The 27,860-nt window shown below is 37.2% G+C and overlaps 2 protein-coding genes across 4 annotated transcripts in view; one reads left to right on the forward strand and one right to left on the reverse strand.

The window, feature by feature from the left end:
- The window catches only part of RABL3 (RAB, member of RAS oncogene family like 3), a 30,674-nt gene extending 10,345 nt beyond the window's left edge, over positions 1-20,329 (reverse strand). Inside the window, exons 1-5 of the mRNA XM_028110681.2 lie at positions 20,242-20,329; positions 15,763-15,854; positions 7,314-7,443; positions 3,823-3,937; positions 241-391 (exon numbers count right to left, since the gene is read on the reverse strand). Of these exons, the coding sequence (XP_027966482.1) occupies positions 241-391; positions 3,823-3,937; positions 7,314-7,443; positions 15,763-15,854; positions 20,242-20,287 (534 nt within the window). The 5' untranslated portion in view covers positions 20,288-20,329. The remainder of the gene's footprint in view (positions 1-240; positions 392-3,822; positions 3,938-7,313; positions 7,444-15,762; positions 15,855-20,241) is intronic.
- Positions 20,330-20,489: 160 nt separating this feature from the next.
- Positions 20,490-27,860, forward strand: part of GTF2E1 (general transcription factor IIE subunit 1) — a 34,867-nt gene continuing 27,496 nt past the window's right edge. The window contains exons 1-3 of one of the 3 annotated variants that reach the window (XM_088024668.1): positions 20,490-20,571; positions 25,127-25,593; positions 27,075-27,146. In XM_088024668.1, the coding sequence (XP_087880794.1) occupies positions 25,146-25,593; positions 27,075-27,146 (520 nt within the window). In that variant the 5' untranslated portion in view covers positions 20,490-20,571; positions 25,127-25,145. Of the gene's footprint in view, positions 20,572-20,619; positions 20,744-25,126; positions 25,594-27,074; positions 27,147-27,860 lie in introns of those variants that run through there. The other 2 variants (XM_088024670.1, XM_028110718.1) reach the window with 2 other exon arrangements.

Below are 27,860 nucleotides of genomic sequence, written 5' to 3' on the forward strand. Positions count from 1 at the left end.
GATTTATGTTATTCATAGAACAAAGTTTGAACATTCCAACAGACCAGCATACAAGGAAGTCGAACTGACTGTCCCCATCTGACAGTGTACGTTGATTCTAATATTCACTACATTTTGGACCAGCACCCAAATGCCTGATTTTTGTATAAAGCGTCTTTCATGAGAATTTATGACTTGTTAAGTCTTTGGTTTTGCCTTTACCTAATGATAACACAAATATACATTAGTGAAAACACATACCAAATTAATTTCTTCTGCATTGAAATCCTCAGCCAGGAAAGCAGTTCTAGTTAAAACTTCATGGCGCTTGGTTTCATGAATCTGATCCAGTTTAGTCCCTATTACCAACAGTGGGATCTGGTTATCAGCAAACTGTTCCCGGTCATAATCCCTGTGATAGATAATAATGAAGAGGTGAATAAGGGGCGCCTGAGTGGCTCAGTCAGTTAAACGTCTGCCTTCAGCTCAGGTCATAATCCCAGAGTCCCGGATCAAGTTCCGCATCAGGCTCCTTGCTCGGCAACAATGAAGCGTGGATCACTACATCAAAAACGAATGATGTACTGTATGGTGACTAACATAACATAATAAAATTAAATTAAAAAAATAAATGCAAGTAGCTTATACTATTTTACTGATACTTTACTGACTCTTGCTCATCCACCACCTATAAACCTACTTTTGTCCCAATTTCTTCCGTCTACTTGTTCATTTATCAACCCATCCTCGCCATCTATAGAGTTCCAACTATTCATCTAAGTACTCAAATTTTATTTTCATGAGTCTCTATAGACTACTTGAATAACTGAATGCCCACCAGGTATCTGAAAGTGGGTTGACTCGACTTCTCCCAAAGCTCTGTCTCCTGAGGCTAACAGCTCAGGAATTTTTCTAGGTAGATGCAGAGAGTGGATTCAAACCTCAGTGGAGCGAAAACACAAGAACCTAGCATGGCACTCAAACCTTTTGCCAGAGGAAAAAAATGGCAAGCTTCTGGGGTATGCATAAGTTCTATACCTACCATACACATTTCTGTCTATGAATGGTAAAGAAAAATAGATCATTTCAGGAAATTAAGAACAAGGAGGCTGAAGGCCAGAAAAATCAACCGTAGATGATACTACAGTCTGGGGAAAGGTGGATTCAACAAATGGAAAGGAAAAGAAGCAGCTGAAATGCAAACAGAATAGTAAAAGGAAAGAATTAAGTGCCAAATAATTGTCTGTCCTGACACAAGAGACATGGGAGACAGAGGGCAGGCAATATGAATCACTTAGGGTTCAGGGCCTTGGGCCACTGGCTATTACAATCCTTCTTCCCCACCCCCTATTTTTACCCAAAGGATAGAGTGGTGTTCCTTCTATTACTGAAAGGAATATATAGCTCAATGTTGATCAATTAGTTTAAATTCTATTCAGATATGAGAAATAAAACATTTGGATTTCTGACATATTATAAGCGCAATTTACAATAGTCAGCAAAATCCCGCTGCAAACACCTTATGACAGTAAATCAATATTGCACAATATAATCAATACAACCCAGTTGAGCATAGCTTTTCTTCCTCCTTTGACATTCTTCTTTCTCTTTGAATAATCTAAACTGGGGGGGGGTGTAAGTGGGTGTGTGCAAAATCACCAAATCTTTTTGCCCTTCACAATAATCTTACAGAGCCTCAGTTATTGTTTGGCGTTGGAACACAGGTGTTTTGAACTATGTAACACCCCATTTCTTTTTTTTTAAACCCCCATTTCTTAAAAATATTATCATTCTATTTAGTGCATCAAAGCCAATGATAGCTTGAGTTCAAGGCCTTTGATTCTGTTTACCAATATCAACACTAATTTAGGAGACGTCTAAAATTGAAATTTGCCTTATTAGAGAATATTTAGGAATATTTCCTTTTCCTATACTCACTAACTCTGGCTCACATGCAAATTTTTGTATATATTTTATCAACCATCATCTTCGATAGACATATATCTCTGTCACTTGTAGTCTTGTATAATCTCTCATACATTAATAAATATAGGTAGTATATGTATAACATAACATACAGACATGGCACATGATATATATGTTGCACATTAACATATATATGTATTACATATGTAACATAGATATGTGGCCATATTGTTGTTCTCTTATCTTTTTAGCTTTTCTTTTTATTCACTTTTTCATTACTCTTACATCCAACTAGAAATTTGATCTCAAAGTCCTTTTTTTTAAAAAACCAATAGATGAAAAACTGATGGTGAATTTCATCATGGACGGATAAGGCTGGTAACAAGACAATACCACAAAAGGACAACCAGCTATTGTAATTATATGTACAATACCACTTTGGCAAGAACAAAACACCAAAACCCGTGCATCTTTTAGACATTCTTTTCATATTTTAACTATCATTTTAGGGAAAATTTAGGATTCAGAGAAACAAGTTAAGCAGACACTCATTACAGGGATACAGTCAGCAAAATCCAGAACACAAGAAACTGGACGGAACAAGCAAGCCATCTTTCACAAATAAACTGCCAGAGAGTAAAAGAAAAAAAAAAAAAGGAAGAGGAACATAAGATTAAAAGAAACTTAACAAACTAAATATAATGAGTAGACCTTATCTATATACTATTTTGAACAAACCAACATTTATGAGACATTTGGGGAATTAAAATAATATTTAATACTGAAGAATTATTGCTAAATTTTAAGTGTGACAATTATATTTTGATTATATTAAAAAGTCCTTATCATTTAAAGTCAAACACAGAAGTATATATATATAGATGAAATGATACAATGTCTAGGATTTGCTTTAAAAAATAAATGGAGAGACAAACTGTGTTCATGGATTGGAAGATGCAACAAAAATTCTCCCCAATTTGATCTACAGACTTAATGCAATTCAATCAAAATCCAAGCTGAATTTTTGTCAATATAGACAAGTTGATTTCAAATTTACTTGGAAAAGCAAATGAACCAGAATAGCTAAACAATTTTAAAAAGGAAGGAACCACACTGCCTAATTTTAAGCTTACTATAATGCTACAATAATGAAGACAGTGTCATATTGGTCAAGGTACAGACACACAGTTCAACTGTACAGAATTATAGTCTCAAAACAGAAACATATAAATATGGTCAACTGATTTTTGGCAAAGGAGTAAAAACAACTCAGTGGAGAAAGGAGCATCTTTTTAACAAATGGTATTGGGACAACTGGACATTCATATATGAAAGTCAACCTCAATCAAAGCCTTACACATTAACTCGAAACAGGTCACAGATCTTAAAGTAAACCTTCAACAATAACATTTCTAAAAGAAACACAGGAGAAAATCTTTATGATCTGAGATTAGGCAGAGTTGTCAGACAGGATACCAAAAGCACAATAATACATAAAGGAAAAAATTAAGAAATCAGACTGCATGATGACGAAAAACTAATGCTTGAGAGACAACTGTTAAGAGAATGAAAGACGATCTACAGACTGGGAGAAAAAATTTGCAAATCAAACATCTTACAAAGTGTTATTCTGGAGGGTATAATCTTTTTTTTTTTTTAAGATTTTATTTATTCATTTGAGACACAGAGATACAGAGAGAGAGAGAGCACGAGCAGGGGGAGAGGCAGAGGGAGAGGGAGAAGCAGGCTCCCTGCTGAGCCAGGAGCCTGATGTGGGGCTTGATCCCAGGACCCCGGGATCATGACCCGAGCCGAAGGCAGACACTTAACCATCTGAGCCACCCAGGCACCCCTGGAGGGTATAATCTTATGATTGATGTACCATGTCACACTGCAAGTGAAGAAATCTGGGCTTACCCATTTGTTACCAATACTCCAGTTGGCACCAAATCCCTGTTGAGAGCTTCCAATGACCAACGATACAAGTTTTGGGATGACTTCTTATTTGTTAAGTCATGTACTAAAATAATACCTAAAACAATCAAAGAAAATAATGTCAGTACTGCAACAATTCCTCTTTACTTCACACTGGCCAAGGGAAGCTTAGTGAATACAAGCGTTAGGTTGCTGAATAAACCTAGCATTTCAGTATGAGTAACAAACTCACACAATTAATTTAAAATTTCCTCTACAAATTCCTACAAATAATGAATTACAAAATTTTCTTTGTCAGTTATATAACTCTTTTTAATTCTACAAGGGCTGACAAAATGTCATTAGCTTTTAGACTTTTTTTCCTTCGTTCAACACTTACTGAGTACCTGCTCTGCCTGGTCCTAACTAAACTACCTCATCAATAAAAGGAATCAAAAGTACTTCAAGTATATAAGAAATTATATTCCTACATTCCTAATTGTTTCTCCACTGTGCATAGTACTGTCATAGATATCACACATACACTATTACTTATACTCAATAAAATATTAAATCATAAAAGTTTACTAAAAAGATATTGATTTAATTTGATATAATTGCTACTTTTCAGCTGACAAAATGTTTTCCTATAAATCACCTGAGCCTAATCAACTCAAAAGTCTAATTTTTTAGTTATTTGAATTAATGGCTAGCTATAAAAAGCTCAATACCTTAGTTAATAAAGCAAAAGTAATATGTCACTAGAAGAGGGTAGGAAAAGATAGTCAAAAAGTATGAATAGTAGAAAACAGATGGACTTTTGAGAGATTGAGAAAAATAACAAAATGTAATGAAGCTCAGAAATACAATTAAATAGAATCAAATAAGATAGCAGGCAGGCAAAGCAGATAACTATTACAATATTATAGACAAAAGAGGAAAAGCTTTAATGCCTAGTAGAATTTAGAGTATTATATTGTGGTCAAAAGACTACAGATTTTCAAACCCCCAACCCTTTCCTATGTTACCTAGATTCTACTGTGAAGAGAGGATGTGAAACTGATGATTCTTCTATCTTCAAGATGTGAGATATGTTAATTTGAAAAAGAAGGGCAGAAGAGTTAGAATTACTTGGCTCCTCTGGTTTTTACACACATTTGTGCAAGTAAGGTGCTTGTGCAGGTTATAGTTGTCTTGTTCCAGTTAGCTCAGATCTGTATCTGCCCTGGCATCTGGAACAGAGAAACAGAGATCTGACACTGGCCCCATATTCAATTGTACTCCCTCTACCTTCCTCAATAAGGGCTTCTATTAGGCATTAAGGACACAAGATACAGGACAGATTTAAAAAAGGAATAAAGAGTTACCATTAAAGAATATAGCTAACATCTATTCAGCACTTACGTGCTATACATTGTGCCTTATATGTGTTATCTAATTTGCTTTTCAGAACAGTCTTATGAGAAAGAATTAACATCTTCCTTTTACATATGTGGAAACTAAGGCTCACAGAGGTTGAGTTACTTGCCCAAAGTCACATGGTAAGTGAGGTAGTCAGAATTTGAACTCAGGTAATCTGACAGTAAAAGACTGGGGGAAAGCAGTAATTAAGTCACTTTAAGGCCAAAGAGTGGTAGATATTTTCTCCTCTCCCTTACTTCCCAGAAATATCAAAAAACTATGGGTGAGATTTTTGGTTGGGAGATTAAAGGATTACAAAGGCCTAGATGAACTATTAGTTGGTCAGGGAGGAGTTTATTTTTTGAGGATCTCTATTTAAGGCTTTTGAGCTTTTAAGGGCATCTGAGCACCCTTTTCCCTTATTTTCCCACTTTCATTTGGGCTGAGAGTTTTTGCTTTGTAGACTATGGGCCAGAAGGGCCATAGTGGGGCCCAAAGGAAAGAAGTCAGTGTGACAGTTGATCAGAATATGTTCTGACCTTAGAAAGAGGTAGTTCACTTCACAGGTTTCCTTTAGGGATTGCCAGCCTCGCTCATCACAGTGGGAAGGAAGGTAGGGTATTGAGGGAAGAAAGTTACTGCTAAGAACAAAGGCTGCACGTTGGAGTGGAGTGATCCTTATGCTCCATTTCTTAGGAAACTAAGGATGGTAGATGGAGTAAAGAACCTTCAGTGCTAAGTTTATTATTTATTTATAATTTTTATCTGAACCCTTTCTCAAAAAGATCTAAAAGGCAAAAGTGTTATATATCCAAACTTCTCTGTCAGATCAGATTGATATCAACTTTGACAAGTCATTTGACTGATATAATCAAAGCTTATCACTTGATTCTAGATCTAAGCCAGGCTTCATTTCTTTCTTTCCTATTCTCTAAGAAGTCACCTAACACTATATCAGTCTTTCTATTTTTCGCATTTATATACATTCTATTAATATATGCCATTTATCATGTACTTTCTTGCATGACAATGTCATATATTAGCGTCACCATCTTATAACTATGTTTTGTTTCACTTATGAATGTTTTGTTTCTTCAAATAGACTGTGACACTTTCAGATAGAATTCTGAGCTAAATGGGACACAGGTCTGAACTAATATAACTCATCCTGTATTTTATAGTATGTATCCAATGGCAAGTACCTTCTCTACTTCATTTTGTAGTATCCACAACACCTTATGATATGGAAAGATACGATATTGAAAGAGTAATATAAGGAATGAAGAAGGTACTGAATAACTGCAATGTTTACCTGATATTGAGTGTGATCTAAGCATAGTATAAACGAGGTACAATTAAGAGTTAAGCACCTACCAGAAGGAAAAGGGTGAGGTGCCACTCTTGGACATCAATCAGAGACAAGTTGAAATTATATTACACAGTAAAAAAAAAGCATTTAAAAAATGAACTAAAAAACAGGCAGAAGACAAAAAAAACCTCTAGAGGCAAATTACAGGTGTCAGTGGTTTAGTCCCTTGACACAGTAGGCACCCTATGAATTCCAATTATGTCCTCTATTACACACCTCCATCTAGAAGTCTGCTCCAAGTATTTGACTATCTGCACCCCTAATAACACTCTTAGGCAGCTCTTTATAATTATATAGGGTTCTCTCTAAGGGGCAGATAAAAGAAATCCCTGTATCTCTGTGACATCTGGTTCAGACTATGGCACTCCTAATGGTTCTTTCTATTGGATGTACTCAACTGACTGGAGAAATGGCACTCCCAGCGGACAGTGTTTTGAAAGTTCCAGGTTTTATATCAAGTACCCAAAATAAAATTTTATTCATTTAGTTTACGACAAAAATATCAATAAAAACACTTAAACACAGAAAATATTTAATGATCTGAATAACATGGTTAGAATCTAGAAACACATAATTCAAATGTGATATGCAGATTTAAATTAAGAGTTGTGAGTATATTAGATCTTTCCTAAAATAAGATGTATCTAGCATTCCACAGCATTCTATATTAGATTATCTATACTCCTAGGCCATTAATATATGGTAGAAATAAAAAATGCTTTACCATTTACAGAGTTGTAGAACACTGCTCTTGTGCTTTTCACACTGCTGGCACTGCCCACAGAGCCTCCAACATCCCATAATTCTATATAGTAGGTCTTCTCTTCTGGGGTTCCTTCTTTGTAGTCATGAACCTAACAAATCAATCCATCAAAATAATTATTACAGCCACTAAGAACACTGGTAGCACCCTCATTCTAGTTCAGAGCACTGGACATTCCATATTCGCATGACTCATATCATTCCCATACCACCTCTGACTCTGATCGCCTTCTGTCTTTCAAGCTTCTTCCCTCCAATTCTCCAACTCTCATAATAATCCTCCTATATATACATATATATTCCATAACAATAATAATCTCCAGAAAATCATAATTTACAGATCTCCTTCCACTTCTAAATCCTCACTTCCTTCCTAAGTATAAATTCCATGATTCATCATTTTAGTCCCTCCTTTGCCCCTCTCACACTGTATTTAACAGACAAAATTCCAACCTTGACTATATCTACCTTTCCCCCAATTCCATGTCTGTAACCCAGCTAGCTGGATGAGAAGCTCAGAAAAATATACTTTCAAGCTGACTAGATTCATTTTAAATTCAAGTCTACCTTTGGAGCTGTCCTTTAATCAGTTTCATAGTCCTTTTCCTCTTGTAGATAACAATTTCATATTTTCTCTTCTTTTTCAAATTTCCAGTATCTCTTCCCTATCCTTAAGAACAGCTAGGACCCTTTCTTCCTGAGACAAAAGCAATCAGAAGAGAATTTCTACAACCTGCTCTTCATATATCTATCCACCTCCCTGCATCCATGCCCATATAATCTGCTTTCCCTTCAGCCATTACAGATAAACTGTGTCCCCATGGCTAAACTCCCTTCTTATACATGAATCCCATCTCCTTTTTCTTATCAAAGGTGTAGTTCTATCAATTCTCCCTTTTATCATCAAATTTTCCAACGCTGTTGAATTACTTCCACCAGCATACAAACATGCTATAACTTTTCCCATTTTAAAATAACCTTTTCTTGACCTCATGTCTTCTTCCAGCTCTCATACCACTTCTCTACTCCTTTTTATAGCAAAAGCCGTCTAGAGAGTTGTCTATTCTCAATAGTTTCTAATTCTTTTCCTTACATTCTCTTTTGAACTCATTCGAATCTATCACATTTGTGCCCCAATCATCTACTGAAATATTCCTTATCAAGGTCACCAATGGCTTCCACATTGCTAAATCCAGTGATCAATGAGCAGTTTCCATCTTACTCTCCCATCTGATACAACTAACTACCCCTCTGCATTGCAATACTTTTTTCATTTAGCTTCCAGGTTATCACACTCTCCTGGTTTTCTTCCCATTTCACTGGCTAATCCTTTTCAGTCTCCATTTGGGTTGTCTTTACTTCTCTGACCTCTAATTGTTAGCGTGTCCCAAGCTTTAGTTCTTGGATCTCTTTTCTTCTCTAGTAATACTGGCTCTCTTGACAACTTCATCTAATCTTACGATTTTAAGTGTCATCATTATGTTGATGAATTCCAAATTTATATCCAAACTGGACTAGTCCCTTGAACTTCAGGCTACCATATCCACCAGACTACAATTTGGATGTCTAATAGGCATCTAAAAGTTAACATACCTGAAAATAATTTCCTAATCTTCCTCTTAAGCCTGTTTTTCTCCTAGTAAAAGGCAATTCCATCTTTCTAGTTACTTAAAGGGCCAAAAACTTAAGAGTGATCCTTAACACTTTTCATACTACATGCCACTGCTGGGGCTGGTGTTGCCCTCTGTGACCACTTCGGCAAGCTCATTTCCTGGTATGACAATGAATTTGGCTATGGCAATGGAGTGGTGGACCTTATGGTCCACATGGCCTCCAAGGAACAAGAGCTCCCTGGACCACCAGTGCCAGTGACAGCAATAGGAAGAGAGAGGGCCTCAGCTGATGAGGAGTCCCTGCCCCACTTCATCCCCCCAAACCCTGAGAATCTCCTGACCTCTACAGTTTCCATCCCAGACCCCCTAAAGAAGGGTCATGTACCATCAATAAAATATACTGTACCCCTCCCCAAAATAAGTAAATAAAAAGCAGAAAGAAACTTAGTAAAGAAAATGATACACATCAAGAAAGAACACTGGATGCTCTAGGTGCTCTCTAATAGTGTGGTTTAGTATGTGTGCCTGCAGAGTTACTCAAGAGAGGCAGGAAGGCAGGAGGTCTTAGGAGAAAGTTGGGAGAAAAGAGACCAGTATAGCAAAGAGCAACTAGGAGAGTGTACTAGGGGAGGAGGAATTGAACTTGTCTAATTTGCTGCTATACTTCCAATTCCTGATATCTAGTGGGTAGGCAATATATGTACTAAACGAACAAATGAATGAATGAATAATATAAAGGTTACTGCTAATTGCCTCTTCCTTTCCAATAAGCTGATTTTGCCTTTAGCCAAACTCATGTCCCCTCTTTTTTTTTAAAGTCACTTTTCTCTTGTATTCTGTACCCATTCACTCCTTTAACTTTTAAACTTTGTGCAAGATTGATTTAAACCTGTCTCTATTTCCTCTCCGCCTACTCACAGCATTTGGTTTCTGCCACTAACATTCCATCGCACTTTCAAAGGCCAGCAATGACTTCATTACCACCAATTTTTTTTCTCTCTCAGTCCTTTTACGTCTACAGCATTTCATTGTCAAAACTCAATCCCTCCTTCATGACATTCTCATCTCCCTTTACTCTTCTGGTATTTCATCATCTTGGCTATCCTCTTAGCTCTTTGATCAATGTTTCTCGGACCTCTCGTCTCATTTGCAACTCTCCAAATATAACCCAAGGTTTCCCCTCGGCTCTTCTCTTTCTAAATTTGCTTTTTGAAAAAACTCATCAACTCTCATGGTCTGGGATTATTTCCACGCAGATGATTTCAACTCAGAATTCTCTCTTGAGCTTCCTCACCTCATCTCTGAATGCCTTCTGACAGTTTCAGTTGGATAGCTCACAGATCTCTCCCTTCATCATGTCCAGAACTGAATTTATTATCATTTACTTCTCCTTTACCTATTATATATATATATATTATATATATATTATACATATACATACATTATAATATATATATTATATATTATTTACCTATTATATATATATATATATATCCCCATTCTTGAGAAATAGTCCAGTCATTAACACCCAATATAATTTTCCATTCTTTATAAGCACCTCACTTTTTCTCTTGACCTGCTGTTAACACTTATATTCTCTATCAGTGCTGTGTCTCAAGACCTTCTGTAATGATAGAAATGTCCAGTATAGCAACCACTGGCAACATGTGACTGTTGGGCATTCAAATGTGGTTAGTTCCACTGAGGAACTAAATTTTTCATTTCAGTTAACTTAAATTTAAATTGCCACATCAGTCTAGTGGTTACTGTATGTAACAGCAGTGGAATACTTTTTTCTTAATACCATTCTGGAACAAGAGGCAGTACAGAGCAGTGCTGTTCTAGAGGGGAGGGGGGTGGGGGGAGGGGTTGGCCTGGTGACGGGTATTAAGGAGGGCACGTTCTGCATGGAGCACAGGGTGTTATACGCAAACAATGAATCATGGAACACTACATCAAAAACTAATGATGTAATGTATGGTGATTAACATAACATAATAAAAAAAAATTAAAAAAAAAAAAGAGCACAGGCTCTTGAACCAGATTGCTTGGGTTTGAATCCCAACCCTATCACTTACTTGCAATGTGACCTTGAACAAGACATTTAACACCTCTGTACCTCCACTCCTTTGTGTATCAAATAGGGGAAATAATAGTATCTCCCTTGAAGGGTTGTTGTGGGACTTACATGAATTAGTATGTAAAATGGGTGCCTAGCCAAAGTAAGCACTAAGAAATATCAGCCATCATTCGTATTATTATTTCTAAAATCATTCATATCTTATCCCACCTACTAGATCTTACTTCACATTCTTAGCGAGGATAGAGATTGTCTTTTCTTTTTCAGTTTCTCCCCAGTGCTTGCACATTATTATGCTGCTCAAAGAGGAAGTCAATAAATATTGATTGTATGCAATGTGTAAATTAAAAAGTTAAAATCCCATTAAAGTGAACTAGAAATGACAAGTCAATTTCCTTATTTATAATCTGTGAAAAGATCAGATTCTGTAAGTCTTGTTTTCATGATTAAGAGTACCATGCATTTATATTAGTCCCATTAGACTTGGGGCAACAAAATTAGAAGACAGTAATGAATGAAGAATACTGCAAAATAAAACTTTTCTCTCTTTTCCCTTCAATTCAGTACAAACACCTCTCCACTGCATACTAAATCCAAAATGTTAGTAATTACTGAGTACATACATTAAGCTCATTAGTTTCACCCAGTACTTGAAATTAAACAATTACATTATCACCTTTATCATCTCTATTTTTAGTTGGCTCTTAGATGTGAAATGAGCTAAATGGGGCTATTGTTTCTAAGAGTTTTGAAGAGGGTGTATTCATGGATCTACAAGGATTCTGGAGATACCCTCTCTCAGGTTTCAATAACACAGAAGCTGTAACTGCAATTTAAAGCTGCTACAGAAGTGTTCCTCCAAGCTATTTAGGTAATGGTTTTATCAGATTTAGTCATTCTTGCTAGAGCAAAGAACTATTCCCTTTATTATAACAATAGTCAAAACAATTTACATGTCTATGGCAACTTTCCTTAAGATTATCATTTAAAAATGCCTTTTACTTATACTGTCATTCAAGAAATTCATTCTTGCCAAAGATGGAAGACAGAGGCCAACCAGCCCAAGATACACTGAAGAGTAATAAAAGCAAGGTAACTTTCACCTCCACATGCCCATTCTTTAGCAATAACGCAATTCAGGCCATCTGGCTTTATAGGAGTCAATTACTGCCACACTCATTCTGGTAAAATCAGTCACAGTATAACATCACCTACAAACCTGCAGGCTAGCTAAAGCAGATACTATTTACGTCTATTCTACAGAAGATATACTAAGGCTCAGAGAAGTAAACTGATTAGTCTAAGGTCACTCTTGAGGAAGCAAAAGGCAATATGGGAACTGACCCAGGCAGTGGGAGTTTAAGTTTTTTTTTTTAATTCCTTATTTAAATTCAATTTCATTACCATATACTGTATTATTAGTTACTGGGGTAGAATTCAGTGATTCATCCATTGCGTATAACACCTAGTACTCATTACATCAAGTGCCCTCCCTAATGCCCATCACACAATTTCCCCCTTCTCCCCACCCACCTACCTTCAGCAACCCTCAGTTCGTTTCCTAGTGTTAAGACTCTCTTATGGTTTGCCTCCCTATTTTCATCTTATTTTATTTTTCCTTCCCTTCCTCTATGTTCATTTGTTTTGTTTCTTAAATTCCACATATTAGTGAAATTATATGGTTCTTGTCTTTTTGACTGACTTATTTCACCTAGCATGATACTCTCTAGTTCCTTTCATGTCATTGCAAATGGCAAGATTTCATTCTTTTTGATGACTGAGTAGTATTCCAGTGTGTGTGTGTGTGTGTGTGTGTGTGTGTGTGTGTGTGTGTGTGTGTATGTACACACAACATCTTCTTTATCCATTCATGTGTCGATGGACATCTGGGCTCTTTCCATATTTTGGGTATTGTGGACACTGCTGCCATAAACATTGGGGTGCACATGCCCTTTCAAATCACTATGTTTGTATCCTTTGGATAAATACCTAGATAGATAGATAGATAAATAAATAAATAAATACCTAGATAAATTTGATAAATACCTAAATTTTTAACTCTTTGAGGAGCCTCCATACTGTTTTCCAGAGTGGCTGCACCAGCTTGCATTTCCACCAACAGAGTAGGAGGGTTCCCCTTTCTCCGCATCCTCGCCAACATCTGTCATTTCCTGACTTGTTAATTTTAGCCGTTCTGACTGGTGTGAGGTGGTATCTCATTGTGGTTTTGATTTGGATTTCCCCGATGCCAAGTGATGTTGAGCATTTTTCAAGTGTCTGTTGGCCATTTGTATGTCTTCTTTGGAGAAACGTCTTTTCATATCACTCTTCTTTTCAATATGTTATGTTCTTTCACAGAAAGGGATTTAGAAAAGTCCATAAGGAAATTTTGTCCAGAACTTGCTACTGATAAGTTGCCAACTGAACTTATTATCTAGTATTTGTTTTCTTCTACAGCTAAGAATTTGGGAACATGGCAGGCTGAAATGACACAGACATTCCCAGACATTCTGACTTCAAGTTCACAGAAATGCCATAAAAATGTTTGTAAAAAATAAAGAGGAAAAGCTCAAGAAAAAGAAAGGGAAATCCTCAGATGCCAGAAATGAACTTAAAATCAGAGTGAGAAGTGGGAACTGACCCAGATTCAGAGATAGCTTCAGGGGCCAGTCCCTGGAGTTTTAGTGCCCATCCACGAATAGAGATCTGTTTTCTGGCTTTTAAGGCAAGAATATACATAGGTGAGTGACAAAGACCAGACGATAGTTCCCTTCATGAAATCTAACCCAGTCAGTGAAAGAGAGTAAGAAAAACTATCCACTGGCTCAGGAAAGCTGGAAAAACTTTCTGTCAGGGACCCTAGGTAGGGTTGGTACAGGATAGATAAAGGGTCCACAAAAAAATGGAAACCACAGGCCTGTACTGTAATCAAATATTTAGAGAATATACATTATCTGGATGGCACAGAAACTCCTAGCTTTGAAATTTCAAGTACCATTGAAATCCCTAGAGCTCTGGAAGCAACAGAAATGAAAAGTTACTGTACTTTCATGACACAGCATACAGAACTTCCACAGAGAAGAGAGAAAAAAATCCTGCTGAAAATGTGATCATCTTCAAAGAATTATAAACCATACAAAGAGATACATTTCCATGAAGCATAGTCAGATACACAGCAAGTTAGACTATCTACCACCCACTCAGAAAGAAAAAAAAAACAATCCAAAAGAAACCATAAAATAGTATGTTGAAAATAATTAAAACAAAAAGTAAAGCCATAATGAAAGATTAGGATATCGTGAAAAATCCTGACATTTGAAAAAGAACCAAAAGGAGTATCTAGAAATAAAAAATTACAGTTACAAAGATGAAAAGCTTAGTGGATATATTAAAAAGCAGATTAGACATAGTTGAAGAGATTCTTAATTAACTGGAAGGCAGATATGAATATGTGATCCAGAATACACAAAGGAGAAATAAGGAACAGAACACATGGAATTACAATTAAAAGATACAGAGAACAAAAATCTAACAGAAGTGCAAAAGGAGGAGATAGAGGGAATGAAGGAAGACAATAGATAATGGCTAAAAATTCTCAAAAATGAAGACAGTTGTGAGAGGCACAACCTTCTGATAGGATGACTAAAAACAAACCCATATCTAGACATGTTTTGGTAAAACTACAGAACATCAAAAAAAAAATCTTTTAAAAGCAACTAGAGAGAAGAAATTACCTTCAAAGGAATAATAATTAGGCTGACAAAAGATTTCCAATGAGCAGCAATGTAAGTTACAGTCTGTGGAACAATAGCTTCAAAGAACTAAAAGAAAATAATTGTCAATTGAGCTAATTGCCATTCCTTCCCTATTTATTTCTTAACTCAATGGAGAGATGTATGCTAGCAGAAGAGACATTCGGATAGGACTAGCTGGGATTAGCAAAGACCAACAGTATCTGGGAAGACAGTTAATTTGGTGGAAACTGCACCTGAGTTTCCTAAATGTGAGGTGGAAGAGATGACCCACCTACACCCAAGGCTCCAGAAGCTTTTGCCTTTACATATATTTCTAGCCAAAAGTTGTCTCTTTTAGTGCAAAAGGATTAGATAGAATTATTTATGGAGCGTGTTAAGTGAACTCTAGATATATAGCACAGTAATTAAAACTGAACTTCCTGGATTAAGACTATTTAGACAAGATTGGGTCCATTCAGGGTGGTATGGTGGTAGACTGGATTAAGACTATTTAGGAGCAAATCTTGACTTTTTTTTAAAGATTTTATTTATTTGTCAGAGCACAAGCAGGGAGAGCGGCAGGCAGAGGGAGAAGCAGGCTCCCCACTGATCGAGGAGCCTGATATGGGACTCGATCCCAGGACCCCGGGATCATGACCTGAGCTGAAGGCAGATGCTTAACCAACTGAGCCATCCAGGCGTCCCAGGAGCAAATCTTGACTTTGCTTTTATTGCACTGAGTCAATTTGATCAAGGTACTTTATTTCTCTATGCCTTAGTTCCTGCAGTTATACCTCACAGTTTAAAAAGTTAGGCAAGACATGTAAGGTAATTAATTGGCATAGTATCTAGCACAGAGCAGGTGGTTAATAAAGCCCAGCTACTATTATTAGTTTTGACTACAGTACTGTAATTTGAACATGTAGTTGAAAGGACTTATCTTTAATATGACTACAGAAAAACTAAAATATCAGAAACACATACTCTGACATCTACTGAGCAGCCCACAGTCCATGATGGATTTCCCAGGACTTGATTTTGACACAGAAGATGAACCAGCGAAGATTTCCCAACACCTGTAAAAGATATAAGAACTCTAGTCAAATAAGAGATATGCTGAAATATTTATCATGACAAAAGTTAAGTCTGAGCATATGCCAGTAATAATGGTATGTAAAGTATGGTTGTTTAAAGGGTGGTCACACCATACCCTTTGGAAAAAGATAAATACTCTATTCCCTCTTCTAAGGCGGCACTTTATTTTCTTATAGATCTCTTGGGTTCAAGGTAATGTAGTTATTAATGCCAGAACTAGCATTAGGACATCTGTATGAAGAGGAAAGAGGATGAGTTCTTCTGTATACCTGTATGTAGAGTCACTCACTCAATTGACAGCATTTTGGGATGTCATTATAACAAGCATAGTTGGTGAATCTTTATGCAACACTAGTTGTATCAAAAATTTAGACCATCTCTTTGTATTACTGTGTATGAATCTATCAGTTATGTTTATTTATTATAAAAAGTTGTATTTAGAGACAATCTGGAAAGAATTTAAAAAAAAAGGAAAAATTCCCTGAAGAGCCCTTTGAGCAACTTGTAAGTTCATTTAGTATCACAAGCAGGGTTCCTCTAAAAGCAAGTTGTTATTGTGAATATGTACATGGTGTACTTAAAAACAATACAATATAGGCCGTTGCTTATACAGCTGGTTCTGTCTGGAATATCCTCCCCATTCTCCCTGGTCATTTCCCCTTCCCCACTGGCCTGGTGAATTAATCTTTCAAGACTCAGGATCTTTCTAGTTATAAAGTCCTTTTGAATTCCACAGAGATAGAACTAAGGACACTATCCACCATCCTCTCGGTCTCCACTGTACTCTGCACATTTTTCTACAAAGCACTGAAAACACATTATTACACTTCTTTATAGATTTTACTCACCCTGTTTAAGTTCTTTGAGGATTGGAACTGGGTTTTACTCATCGTTTGTATCTCCAGTATTCAGAACAGGGCCTTAATTAGTATTTATTTAGTGGCTAAAATTTTCCATGTTATTACAGAATCTTCATAAACATTTTTAATGTCTCCACAGTAGTTCAGAGAGTAGACAATAATTTACTTAACCATTCCCTCTCATAATTAGGTATGTAGGGTGTTTTGAATTTTTCACTATGCTAAGAGAGGACTGTTCAAATTTTTGTTTCAAATTAAAATTATTTCCTTAGTATATTTTCCCAGAAGCGAAATTAGTATATAAAAGGAAATGAACATTTCAAGTTCTTGATGTATGTTGACAACTTTCATCTGGTTACTCTGTTACCAGTCATACACATAAGCCTGCAGGTCCTGTTGCACCTCAACAGTACGTATGTTGTTTCTTTTTCATCTATATTATTTTGATAAAAGAAAAAACGTGACACCTTGCTTTAGTCTACATTTCTTTACCTTCTGGTAAAGATCTACATTACAATTATCTTTGTTAATCAGTTGTCTTTCCTTTCTTATGAATTATCTGTTGATGTTCTCTGCCCATTTATCTAATGGCTTTTAGTGTTATCAATTTACATAATCTCTCTTTACATTAGCTGTCTGATGCAACTGAATCCAGTATTTTCCCAGGTTTCCCTTTAATTCTTTTTATTTTTTTCAATACAGGCAATTAAGATTTTTGAGTATTCAAATTTGGCTCTTTGTATCTACGGCACTGCATCTAATATCTGTGACCTTTAGGACACACTGTTGATTTCTGTGTTTGCATGTAGGCTTTTTAGGTTGGAGGCATGTATCTAAGAACTTAGTTATCAGCCTGATGCAAGGCTTGAACTTCCAGTTAAGCATAACTGTGTCAGTAAACATATCTATGAAGTAATACTGTACAGCTCTCCATGAATTAACTGCTTTGGGTGATAAAAATTGACTAACATTGGGGGTACCTGGGTGACTCAGTTGTTAAGCGTCTGCCTTCAGCTCAGGTCATGATCCCAGGGTCCTGGGATCGAGCCCCGCATGGAGCCCCGCATGGAGCCCCGCATCGGGCTCCCTGCTCAGTGGGAAGCCTGCTTCTCCCACTCCCCCTGCTTGTGTTCGCTCTGTCAAATAAATAAATAAAATCTTAAAAAAAAAAAAAGAATTGGGGGCGCCTGGGTGGCTCAGTTGGTTAAGCGACTGCCTTCAGCTCAGGTCATGATCCCAGGGTCCTGGGATCGAGTCCCACATCGGGCTCCCGGCTCAGCGGGGCGCCTGCTTCTCCCTCTGACCCTCTCCCCTCTCATGCTGTTTCTCTCTCTCTCTCTCAAATAAATAAATAAAATCTTAAAAAAAAAAAAAGAATTGGCTAACACTGGATAGACTGTCAACAGTAAGAACAGGAAGTGCCAGGAAAATTGGCAAACTATTCATTTCTTTAAGAATTTTGGGAGGTACTAATTCTGTTTTCACCATTACAATCAAATTAGATCAAAAGAATGCACTTGATTTGCTTGAGGGAAAGAGGTCCAATATAATTAAATAAATACCAGCTCCAAATATAATTGTTGGAAATGTGTTAAGCTCATCCCTTATCTCTGAAAGAACAAAGAGGGAAAAAGTATGTGAGTAAGACTTTCAGGATTCCTTACTGAAAGGAATCTTGTATCTCAAGTATCAAGTATCTCTCGGGGATACAAAACACATCTCTAAATTTCAAGTCATTCTTTTCTATACTTGTGAAATCCTCAAAATTTCACAGGGGAAATAAGCCTTTATTCAAAGGTAAACTTGGAAGTTTGAATACAAAGGCTGATGAAGTGTAAAAAGTATATCCTTACCTGTCAGTAAATCAATGTTAAAAAGGAACTGATAAAAAGGCAGTAACAGACTGCACACATAGCCTAACATCCGTGAATGTATGACAAGATCAACCAAGTGGGCATGGAAAGGAAAAAGAAAAGGTTACTAATTGCCTGATCACTTTTCCACATTTAATGCAGCAGCTAATTCAACCCTGTTATGTAACGCATCGATTACACAGTTATAGCTTCAGCACTTAACTACAGTGCCTGCTGTGTAGCAGATACTTAAGTAATTTTTGTGAAAAAGAAAAAATCGACTAGTTCCAACAATATGTAACATCAAGGGCTTGTTAGATGCAATAGAAAAGTGAATTAAAAATGAGAGAGAACACCTACTTCAGGTATCATGAACCATGTTAGCTCTGAATTCCAGTCTCAAATTCTACTTGGTGATACTCTTGCCAAGTCCATTTAGACCATCATTACTTTATTCATTTATATAAAACTGAGTGACTTCATTAAATTAATTTCAGCACCACTTCAAGCTAAAGAACTGGAGTTGACAAACTGGATTATAGTCACAGAATTTCATAATGCAATTCTCTTAAGGGAATATTAAATAATGCTATCTATAAAATATTTTGCAATGCAAATAATCTTCAGGCAATGTGGAAACGTTCTTAACCTCCTCCTCTCCACCACAATTGTACACAGTCTGAAAGGCTAGTTTTCAAGCTGTTTGGGGTATATTCTCTCCACCTCCAAGCATCTGGTACAATGTCTTTGGTCACAACACACATTCATAGGTCAACTCCAGAAAAGCACATCTACGAAATGCAAGGTTAGCATTTATTCCAAGTTCTTAAAGAGCACAGAAGTGGAAGTTATGATAAAAAAGAGGAGGGTAGAGAGGTGGGAGGGGGAAATGCAGACTTCAAATTTAGTTCTCAAAAGTTCAAGGCGTCAAAAGAATTTTAACGCTAGGATTAAATTGGACTCAGCATTAAGTCCCAGCTGTTTCATAATACGGCTTTATCTTAATTGCTCTATTTCTTACAAACTAGCACATAATAGGTTTTTAATTAGGATTACAGAGAACGAAGAAATCAAGAAACCCAGCTGAGAGTAAAACAGGGCTACCACCCAATATTTCATTTCATAATATGCCTTAGTGTCTAAGTGCGTGGGCAGGTTCTGTCATTCACCTCTCTCCTCTTCACTTTTCTCAACTGTAAAATGGGGTTAATAGGGCTGCTATCAAGTTAAATGACTTGATATATGTAAAGCATTTGGAACAGTGTCATTCTTATTAGTGCATGTTTGAATTCCGTAATGAACACAATCTCTTGAAGGCACGATCCCAACTTCACAGCGCCCAATCCAACAATGTCTGCATATCTTTTATAAAACAAAGGAACTGACAATACAGGCCTAGGCTGCGGTCGCCAAGGAGACCAACTGGGAAAGCTGTGAAGGCGGAGAAAGGCCGGGGCTCGGCGCCCCCCACCCGCGCAACGCCACCTTCGTCAAATAGAGCAAAGTCCTCTGGGAAGTGTAGTTTTTAGATCTTGAGAGGGCTTTCAGCCACGGCAGGAGCCGGATCGTTGCAGGAGCGGAGGAATAGTGAAGGGAGAGGGTTAACGGATAACTCAAAAGTGTCGGGAGCCCCAGAGGTGGATTAAACCACTCACCTGAGTCTCCCAATACCAGTACCTTCACTCGATCCAGGGACGCCATCTTGCTACAGCCTGGCGTTAACGCCTGTTCCGGGATGGTAGGCCAACCAGAGCTGGGTATGGAAGGGAGAACGTTCAAATTTCATTGGCTAGTTGGGGTGTGACTGTCTTGACTGAAGGCCTCACTGTGCTGATTGGCCGGCATGGTTAAAAGTGGTGGGTGGGTTCCAAAGCTGGTCGCAGGATTAAGGCGTTTTCTTTGTCGCACAAGTGGCGTGGCTCGTTTAAGCCGGTAGTTGAGGCGCTGTGGGAAGCTGTAGTGGGAGTGTTCGAGGATTCGTTTTGGTAAACCTTGTTCCCTGTTCCTTGTTCTCGATTCCCTGGTCCGGCGTCGCATTTCAGGGTTTCTCCCTCTTCTCCCTCCTTTCTCCTTAGCTACCCGCCTCCCCTTAGCTACTCTCTTGATTTGGTCCTCCAAAGAACCATTGACCCCGGAGCGGCCAGTGTGCAACCTCGGGTAGGACGGGCTTGGATGCGCCGAGTGTGGCCCCAGGACTCACCTGGCACAGTCTGAGGGAATTTAGGGGCTCGGGGACTGTCACTGGGGAGTAGAGAACATTACTGAACCGAGTTCTTGGAGGGCAGCTGGTCCACAGCTTTGGCGGTGATATGCCGCTTTATGTATGAAGGTGTGGAAAGTACCATGAAACATGGTAACTGAAAAAAAAACACAGTTAGTCGTATAGGATCCAAGTTCTTCCAGAACTGGAATAGTGGTATACTGAAATAATCTAACTGGACTCCCGCCATCCACTCCTTTTCTCTTTTATTTCACATCCTGTAGTCAGCATAATCTTTTAAAATAGCGAATTTGAGCCTGTCACCTGCTGCCTAAAACCATTTGAAGTTTAAGGAGGTTTTCAGTAGCCTCTCTTTTTCTACTTTGGAAGCAGCAGTGGAGGAAGTGAGCTGGGGGCAGGGGGGAGCTGGTAGGGTGGGCATATTGGGTGAACACGTGCTTAGGAGACTTACGGAAAGTTTTAATCAAAGTGCTTGATTAGCTTGGCTAGATGCTGGAAAGTGGTGAACAAGAGATAGACATGAAGAAAGTACAAATCTATTCACTGCAAGGAAGAAAGGGAAAGAGCTCTGTGTGAAAAAGAAACATTTTAAGCTACTAAGGGGAATCTGGGAAGGTCTCTCTGAGAAATGTCATTTTATATGTGAAGGATGATTAGAAGGGAGTTTGAGCTTAGCTTTGTGGGCAGAAAGAACAGCATGTGGTGTTTCTTCCAGGCCTGGTGATGGAGAAAGCATGTGTGGCTCATGGAATTGAGAGAATGCCAGTGTGACTGGAGATGAGGCTGACAAGGATAAAGAGAGTGCAGAGAAAGCATTCATTTCAACTTTGTTTCTCCAACTCTGTGCCTGGTGCCTGGTGCCTGGCTAAATTTTTGTATGATGAGAAAACATGGTTCAAAAACAAAACCAACTTGCCTTTGGGGGTCTGGAAGGGTAGGTAGGCTAGGAGGTGGCTGATGGACTCTGAGTCTAAAAAGAAGCAGCAGAAGTTGGTGCTGTAAGTTCATACTTCCAAAAGTCTGCAGAGACCAGCCAGGCTCTGTCCCTGTTTAAAACTGTCAACTGCTCCTTTAGCTTCAGCTTATTGTTTCTATGTGGGAATGTGGTCTCACTTTTTTCCTTAGATATTTCCAATTTTCAAGCTTAAAGTTGAAATTTATGTGAAATTTCACGATTTTTCAATGTTGACAACTAATTCAGAAAATTTTCAAAATGTTCTTTGGGTCAAACAATGTGACAGAGGCTGCCAGTTTGAGACCTCTGACTTAAGTAATGGAACAAATCCAAAGACTGAGTAGGAGATTCATCGTAAATGGGGATGTAGAAGTGGTAGAGGAGAGAACAAAAGGGTCAGGAAGGATGATTTTAGAATGTAGAGAGTTTGCATAAGCTGGAACAGCATACCTTCTTTCCTGAGCTCCACTTTCATTTGTTCAGCTACCTGCTGGACATCTTCATGGAATATTCTCTGGTATTTCCTCAGAAGCAAGCGTCTAAAAGTGAATGCCTCATTTCTTACAAACCTGTTCCTCTTTCAGGTGTTAATGCAGTTTTCATAGTGGTAGTATTCTCTTCCTAGCCACACTGGCTCAACGCAATTATTTAATAACATTAAATACGTCATTGTTTAATGGGTGTAGCGGATCAGTTTTACAAGATGAAAAGAGTTATGGAGATGGGTGGTGGTGGTGATTGTACAACATTATGATTGTAGTTAATATCACTGAACTGTATACTTAAAAATGGTTAATTGATAAATTTTGTGTTATGTGTATTTTACCAATAAAAAAATATTGTAAAAAAGGAAAAACCCAAATAACTACTTAAAATTTTCCTACTCTGTTACTCCACTTCCAATATATTATCAGATTCTTTTAATTTTGTTTCTATAATAAATTTCATTCATCCTGCCCTCTTTTCCTTAGTTTAGGTTTGGTTACTATGGCTCCTAATACTTCTGCAGTACCTCCATCTTCAGTACTTCAGTTCATTCCTCTTGTTATTCTAAGAGTCACTTTTCTATATAGAGGGTCTTGTTATCAATGCCAGTATTTAATGGTACTCTTAATGATTCCGGCCCTGAAAACAGAACACTTTATATGAATTATCTCATTTAATCCATACTTCAAATCTATGAGGAAGGTGCTGTCAATTACTTCTATATATGAGGAAACTGAGAATTTTGTAGGGTCACAGGCTAGGAAATGGGGGAACTAGGATTCAAAACCCAAAAGTATTGTCCTGCAGAGTCCCTCATAACTCTCCCTTACTCAAATCTTTAGTGCCCCCTCAGGTATTTCAGGCAAATGAAACAGGCAAAATGATAATGTGCATTGGCAGGACATGTGATAGCCACCCACCAAATTTGTCTGGAACAGTGGTCAGAGACTTTTCTGTGTACTGGAGTCACCTAAAGAGCTTTTAAAATAACATGATGCCTAGTCTGGCTCTCCCAGACCAGCTGAAACAGAATCTCTGGGAATGGGGCCCAGAATGGGTATTTTTAAATGCTCCCCAGATGATTCTGCTTTACAGCCAGAGTTAAGAACCACTGGTCCAGAAAATGGAGTGTATGGGGTAGGAGGTCAGAGAGGGCAATATAATTGTAGAAAATAATACTGAAAAAGTAATTTATTTTGACATTTGTCTGCCATTTTGGTCTTTTGGATGTTTCAGAGGTTATATGTTGTGTTCTGCCAACTGTGGAGCATGTAAAACAAAGCAAACAAAAAAACTGGGATCAAGTACAATGTATAGACCAAATTGGAAAGGAGAACAAAATGTACCCAGTAGTATGCTATGATACTACTCTGGTGTTGAACCCAGGTACTTGCTCAGCATCCTTAAGCATTGGGATGACAGGAAGGTTCTAGGACCACAGGTTTGGATCTAGGTGCTGCTTTATCTCTTGTATATAGTCATGCGTGATTATTTACAATCTGAAATACTATAACTGACTTTCCTTTTCCTTTATTACACATAGGGCATTGTATTTCTCCCCAGAAATATGTGTTTAGATTGGTTGTTTAGGAATACCTTGATAGTATAGTACTGTGGATATAAAAATTATTCTAAAAAAGGTATTAAATCTGATTGCATTGATAACCACTGATTATAAATAAAAGGTTCAATAGAAACTAGTAGTAATAACAGAATATGATTCTCTGTTGAAATAGTTCAGTGGGATATCTCTGTTAAGAAATTCCCTATAGTATAGGGAAATTTCACTAGTCATAGCCTGTGTAGGTAGCCTGGCCATTTTTAGTATGGGACATAGGAAATCAATATGGAAGCTATCCTTATCAACAAGTACTTCCTAATAAGCATATTGCTTAACATTCTCATTTATTCACCACAACAACCTCATTTAGGTAATTGATATTATCCTTATTTCTCAGAGTAAAATGTGACGTTGTTTAAGGAATTTGCTCAGGATCACACAGCTACTAAAAAAAAGCAGGCTAGCTGAATTCCAGAACGTAGGCTTTTTAACGGCCACATCAGAGTCTAGCCCATGCCAGTTTGGGCTTGTGGAAGACAGTCTTCTAGGTCATGACATGAGAATTGGGTACAGTTAGCCTCTGCTTTGTCCTGCAAGAAGGGATCCAGTATTTAAGGATATCTTGGGCCTTTTTTTTTTTTTTTTTTAAATTTAAGGACTATTTACTTAATTGGTCATCAGATTTAACTTTGCAAGGTTCATAAAGCTATCTGGATTAAGTGTTAATTTCTTTCAGATTTATAACTAATTTTGCCAAACACCCATCCGGGGATTACTTATTTATCGGTTTTTTATGATTTTATTGTGAGAGCATGACTAAGTAAGACATCCTAGAATAGATTTTCGTAGAAAAATTTTACTCAAGAAAAGAAATAAAGACACTTTAAGGATATGCTAACTGCTAGGTTTCTCAGGGGTTTCCCAGCATTCCCAAAGATCTGTAGCATTAACAGTGGTGAGGCTTCATTTATCTTTTTTGTTTCTCTTTCCGAAATAAAGTGGGCTTGATATAATATATCATTGCTATAAGTAGTAAGTTACTTTTTAGAATCAAGCCCTGTAGATCATGAAAATTAACATTTAAGAAATATGTCAAGCTTTTTAAGTGTAATCTTTGTATTCTAGAGGAAAATTTTATTCTCTGTTTAAATGCTTAGGCATTGTAAGTCTTTTAAAACAATGGCTTGAGTACCTTTGTGGCACTTCAAGGGTGGTAGCTGCCAGCTACATAATGGGTTGATTATTCTAGATTTAAAATGATTACTGTGTCCTTATGCCTAGCTAATCTCTTTTTTTCTGAATTTGGTTTATTTAAAGTTGAAGTTTGCTGCTAAAGATGGCAGATCCGGACGTCCTCACCGAGGTTCCCGCAGCATTGAAGAGGTTAGCCAAGTATGTGATCCGGGGGTTTTATGGCATTGAGCATGCTTTGGCCTTGGACATCTTGATCCGGAACCCCTGTGTGAAAGAGGAGGATATGCTGGAGCTGCTCAAGTTTGATCGGAAGCAACTTCGATCAGTTTTGAATAATTTAAAGGGAGACAAGTTCATCAAATGCAGAATGAGGGTAGAGACTGCTGCAGATGGGAAAACCACGCGCCATAACTACTACTTTATTAATTATCGTACTCTTGTTAATGTGGTAAAATATAAATTGGATCACATGAGAAGGAGGATTGAAACTGATGAGAGAGATTCCACCAACCGGGCTTCCTTCAAATGTCCTGTCTGTAGTAGTACTTTTACAGACTTAGAAGCTAATCAGCTCTTTGATCCCATGACAGGTGAGATTTTTTTCCAATTTATGAATCTTTCAAGTAACTTAAAAAATAAAATATGTATTGTTTTTCTTAAATCGATTCATCTAATTTTTAAACCAATCATGTATATCATTATAAAAGTGAATGGATTAGTGTAAGTCCACACATGGTCATTCTTAGTCTTACTGTCATGTTTGACCATCATATTACTTTTAGAAGCTTTTCTCATTCACAAGGGAGTGTACCCTCCCACCCATGGCCCTCCTACCTCTGCTCCCATCCCCACCCCTTATTTGCAGCCCCAGCCTGATCTGAAGGGTTGACTTCTCTACCACTTTGAAGCCATTCTGACATGTTTACTTTTAACCTTTTCATTCAACAGTTATTTGAATGCCTACTTGTGCCAGGCACTGCCAGAAAGTTATAATACAGTATATTTAAACACTAGTGGAAGTACTTTGTTATTGGTAGTATGTAACTAGCGCATCTAATCTGCCTTTGGAGAAGGCCTCTGAAAGGTTAAGTGACAGCTGAGGACTAAAAGATAAGGGTTAGCCATGTGAAATAAAAGGGACACCTTTCCAGGTTAACAAGTAGATAGATACTTAGTCTCTTAGCCATTCATTAGTGGAAGATAATTGTCAATATCATTTGTAATTTGCTTCATTTAATTAAATGCTTCAGTTTCAAGGATTTTTTTATTATCAACACAGAATTGTAAAACATACATTTTCTGAAAGTGCAATATGTCTAATATTAACATGAGAAACTTTAAAGTGCCAGGTTGTATAGTTGTTTTGTCTTGTCATTTGTAAACTGGAAAAGAGACTACAATTTTGCTAATTACTCAGTGGATCAATTTTGTATTATTTTCTAGAGGCAAAAATCTATAGAGAGAGCCAGTGTTGTAAAGTTAGATTGTCCCCTTGTTTAGCAGAATTCGCGTAGGTTTCTTCGTAGTCATATATCTGCCTTTTAAAAAACTATCTGAAAAATGTAATTTAAACGTTCACACATGAAATGTTTTATTGCAAAAAAGGAAAGATTTATGTACGTGTAATTTTCTAATTTTTGTATATGTTATGTATTGTATATTTTACAATTTACAAATATATTTTACAATTATTTTTTAATGGGAAATAATCCCAATCCCAATTAAAATTATTGCCCTAAAGAGCGAGAAACAGCCTATGACATTTCTTATTTATTGTGAAGCGGTCATTTTGGATGAAAGGTAATTTAAAGAATTCACATTTGTATTAAATGTTTAATTTGTCAGAACCTCACTATTTACCTTAAAAGGGCTTAACTAGGAAGAGATCTTGGTTGTAAGAAAATTTTAACCATTCTGAGTAGAAGAATTGCTTGAGTGTGCTATAGAGGAGTGTTGTAGAATATATCTGGAACTCTTTCAGAATAGACTAGAAAAGTCTTGTCATTTTTGCCATTCACTCTAACAGATTTCTTAAAGGAGCTCTGGGTTTTGGTTTTGTGATTCTCCGCAGATGTTGGTGTTACAGTGGTTGTCTTCGTCACTCTTGACTACGTGGAAGGTGTAATCCAGTCCCTCAGAGAGGGTAATCTAAAGTAATGTGCTTCTATTACATTTATTCATTTGATTCTTATTTCATGAGACTTTCTAAAGGGAAATATTTCCACTACTTATATATCAGTATTTAGGAGATTGATCCAAGATACTCTTGTATTTTACCCAGGGTTAGTATCTGAATGAAACTAGTTGTCATCAACAGTTGGCCTGTGTAGGAGGTGGCCTAATGCAAAATAAAGTCAAGATTATTTGAATCGAGGTTTTTGAATCACTGATCAGCCAACACTAATAGTCAACTTAATTGTCATTTCTGTCCATACAGTGAAGCCTATGGTATCATGATTGAAAATTCTTAGTCATTGGGAAATCTTGTTCTAAGAATATACCTGCCTTTTGATTATAATTTGGCTTTTCATTTGGACTTTTCCTTTAAGGAGAGAATGTGCTGATTGGGTGATATTAAGCCTCAGTCTGTGTGTCAGTTCTGGTGTTTTGTGTTTTCACTATTAGTACCTTGACACCATCCCTTGGTTATACATTCCCTTTAGAAATCTTGGTCTTTTTCTCTCTGCTTCCTTACTCTGTTTTATTCATGCCTTCCCTTGCCATTTTAAAGAAGATGGGAAATAAACATTTGGTATGTGTATCAGAAGAGAAGGAGGGAACTTTTTCTGCTGTAATATTTATGCTCTCTTTAAATTGATAGAATTATAGTTTTCATTCTAAGCCTAGTCTTGTACAA

This window comes from Eumetopias jubatus, unplaced genomic scaffold (assembly GCF_037043125.1).
Source record: "Eumetopias jubatus isolate StellerSeaLion01/CBP00866 unplaced genomic scaffold, mEumJub1_p1.0 scaffold_1, whole genome shotgun sequence".
Classification (NCBI taxonomy): domain Eukaryota; kingdom Metazoa; phylum Chordata; class Mammalia; order Carnivora; family Otariidae; genus Eumetopias; species Eumetopias jubatus.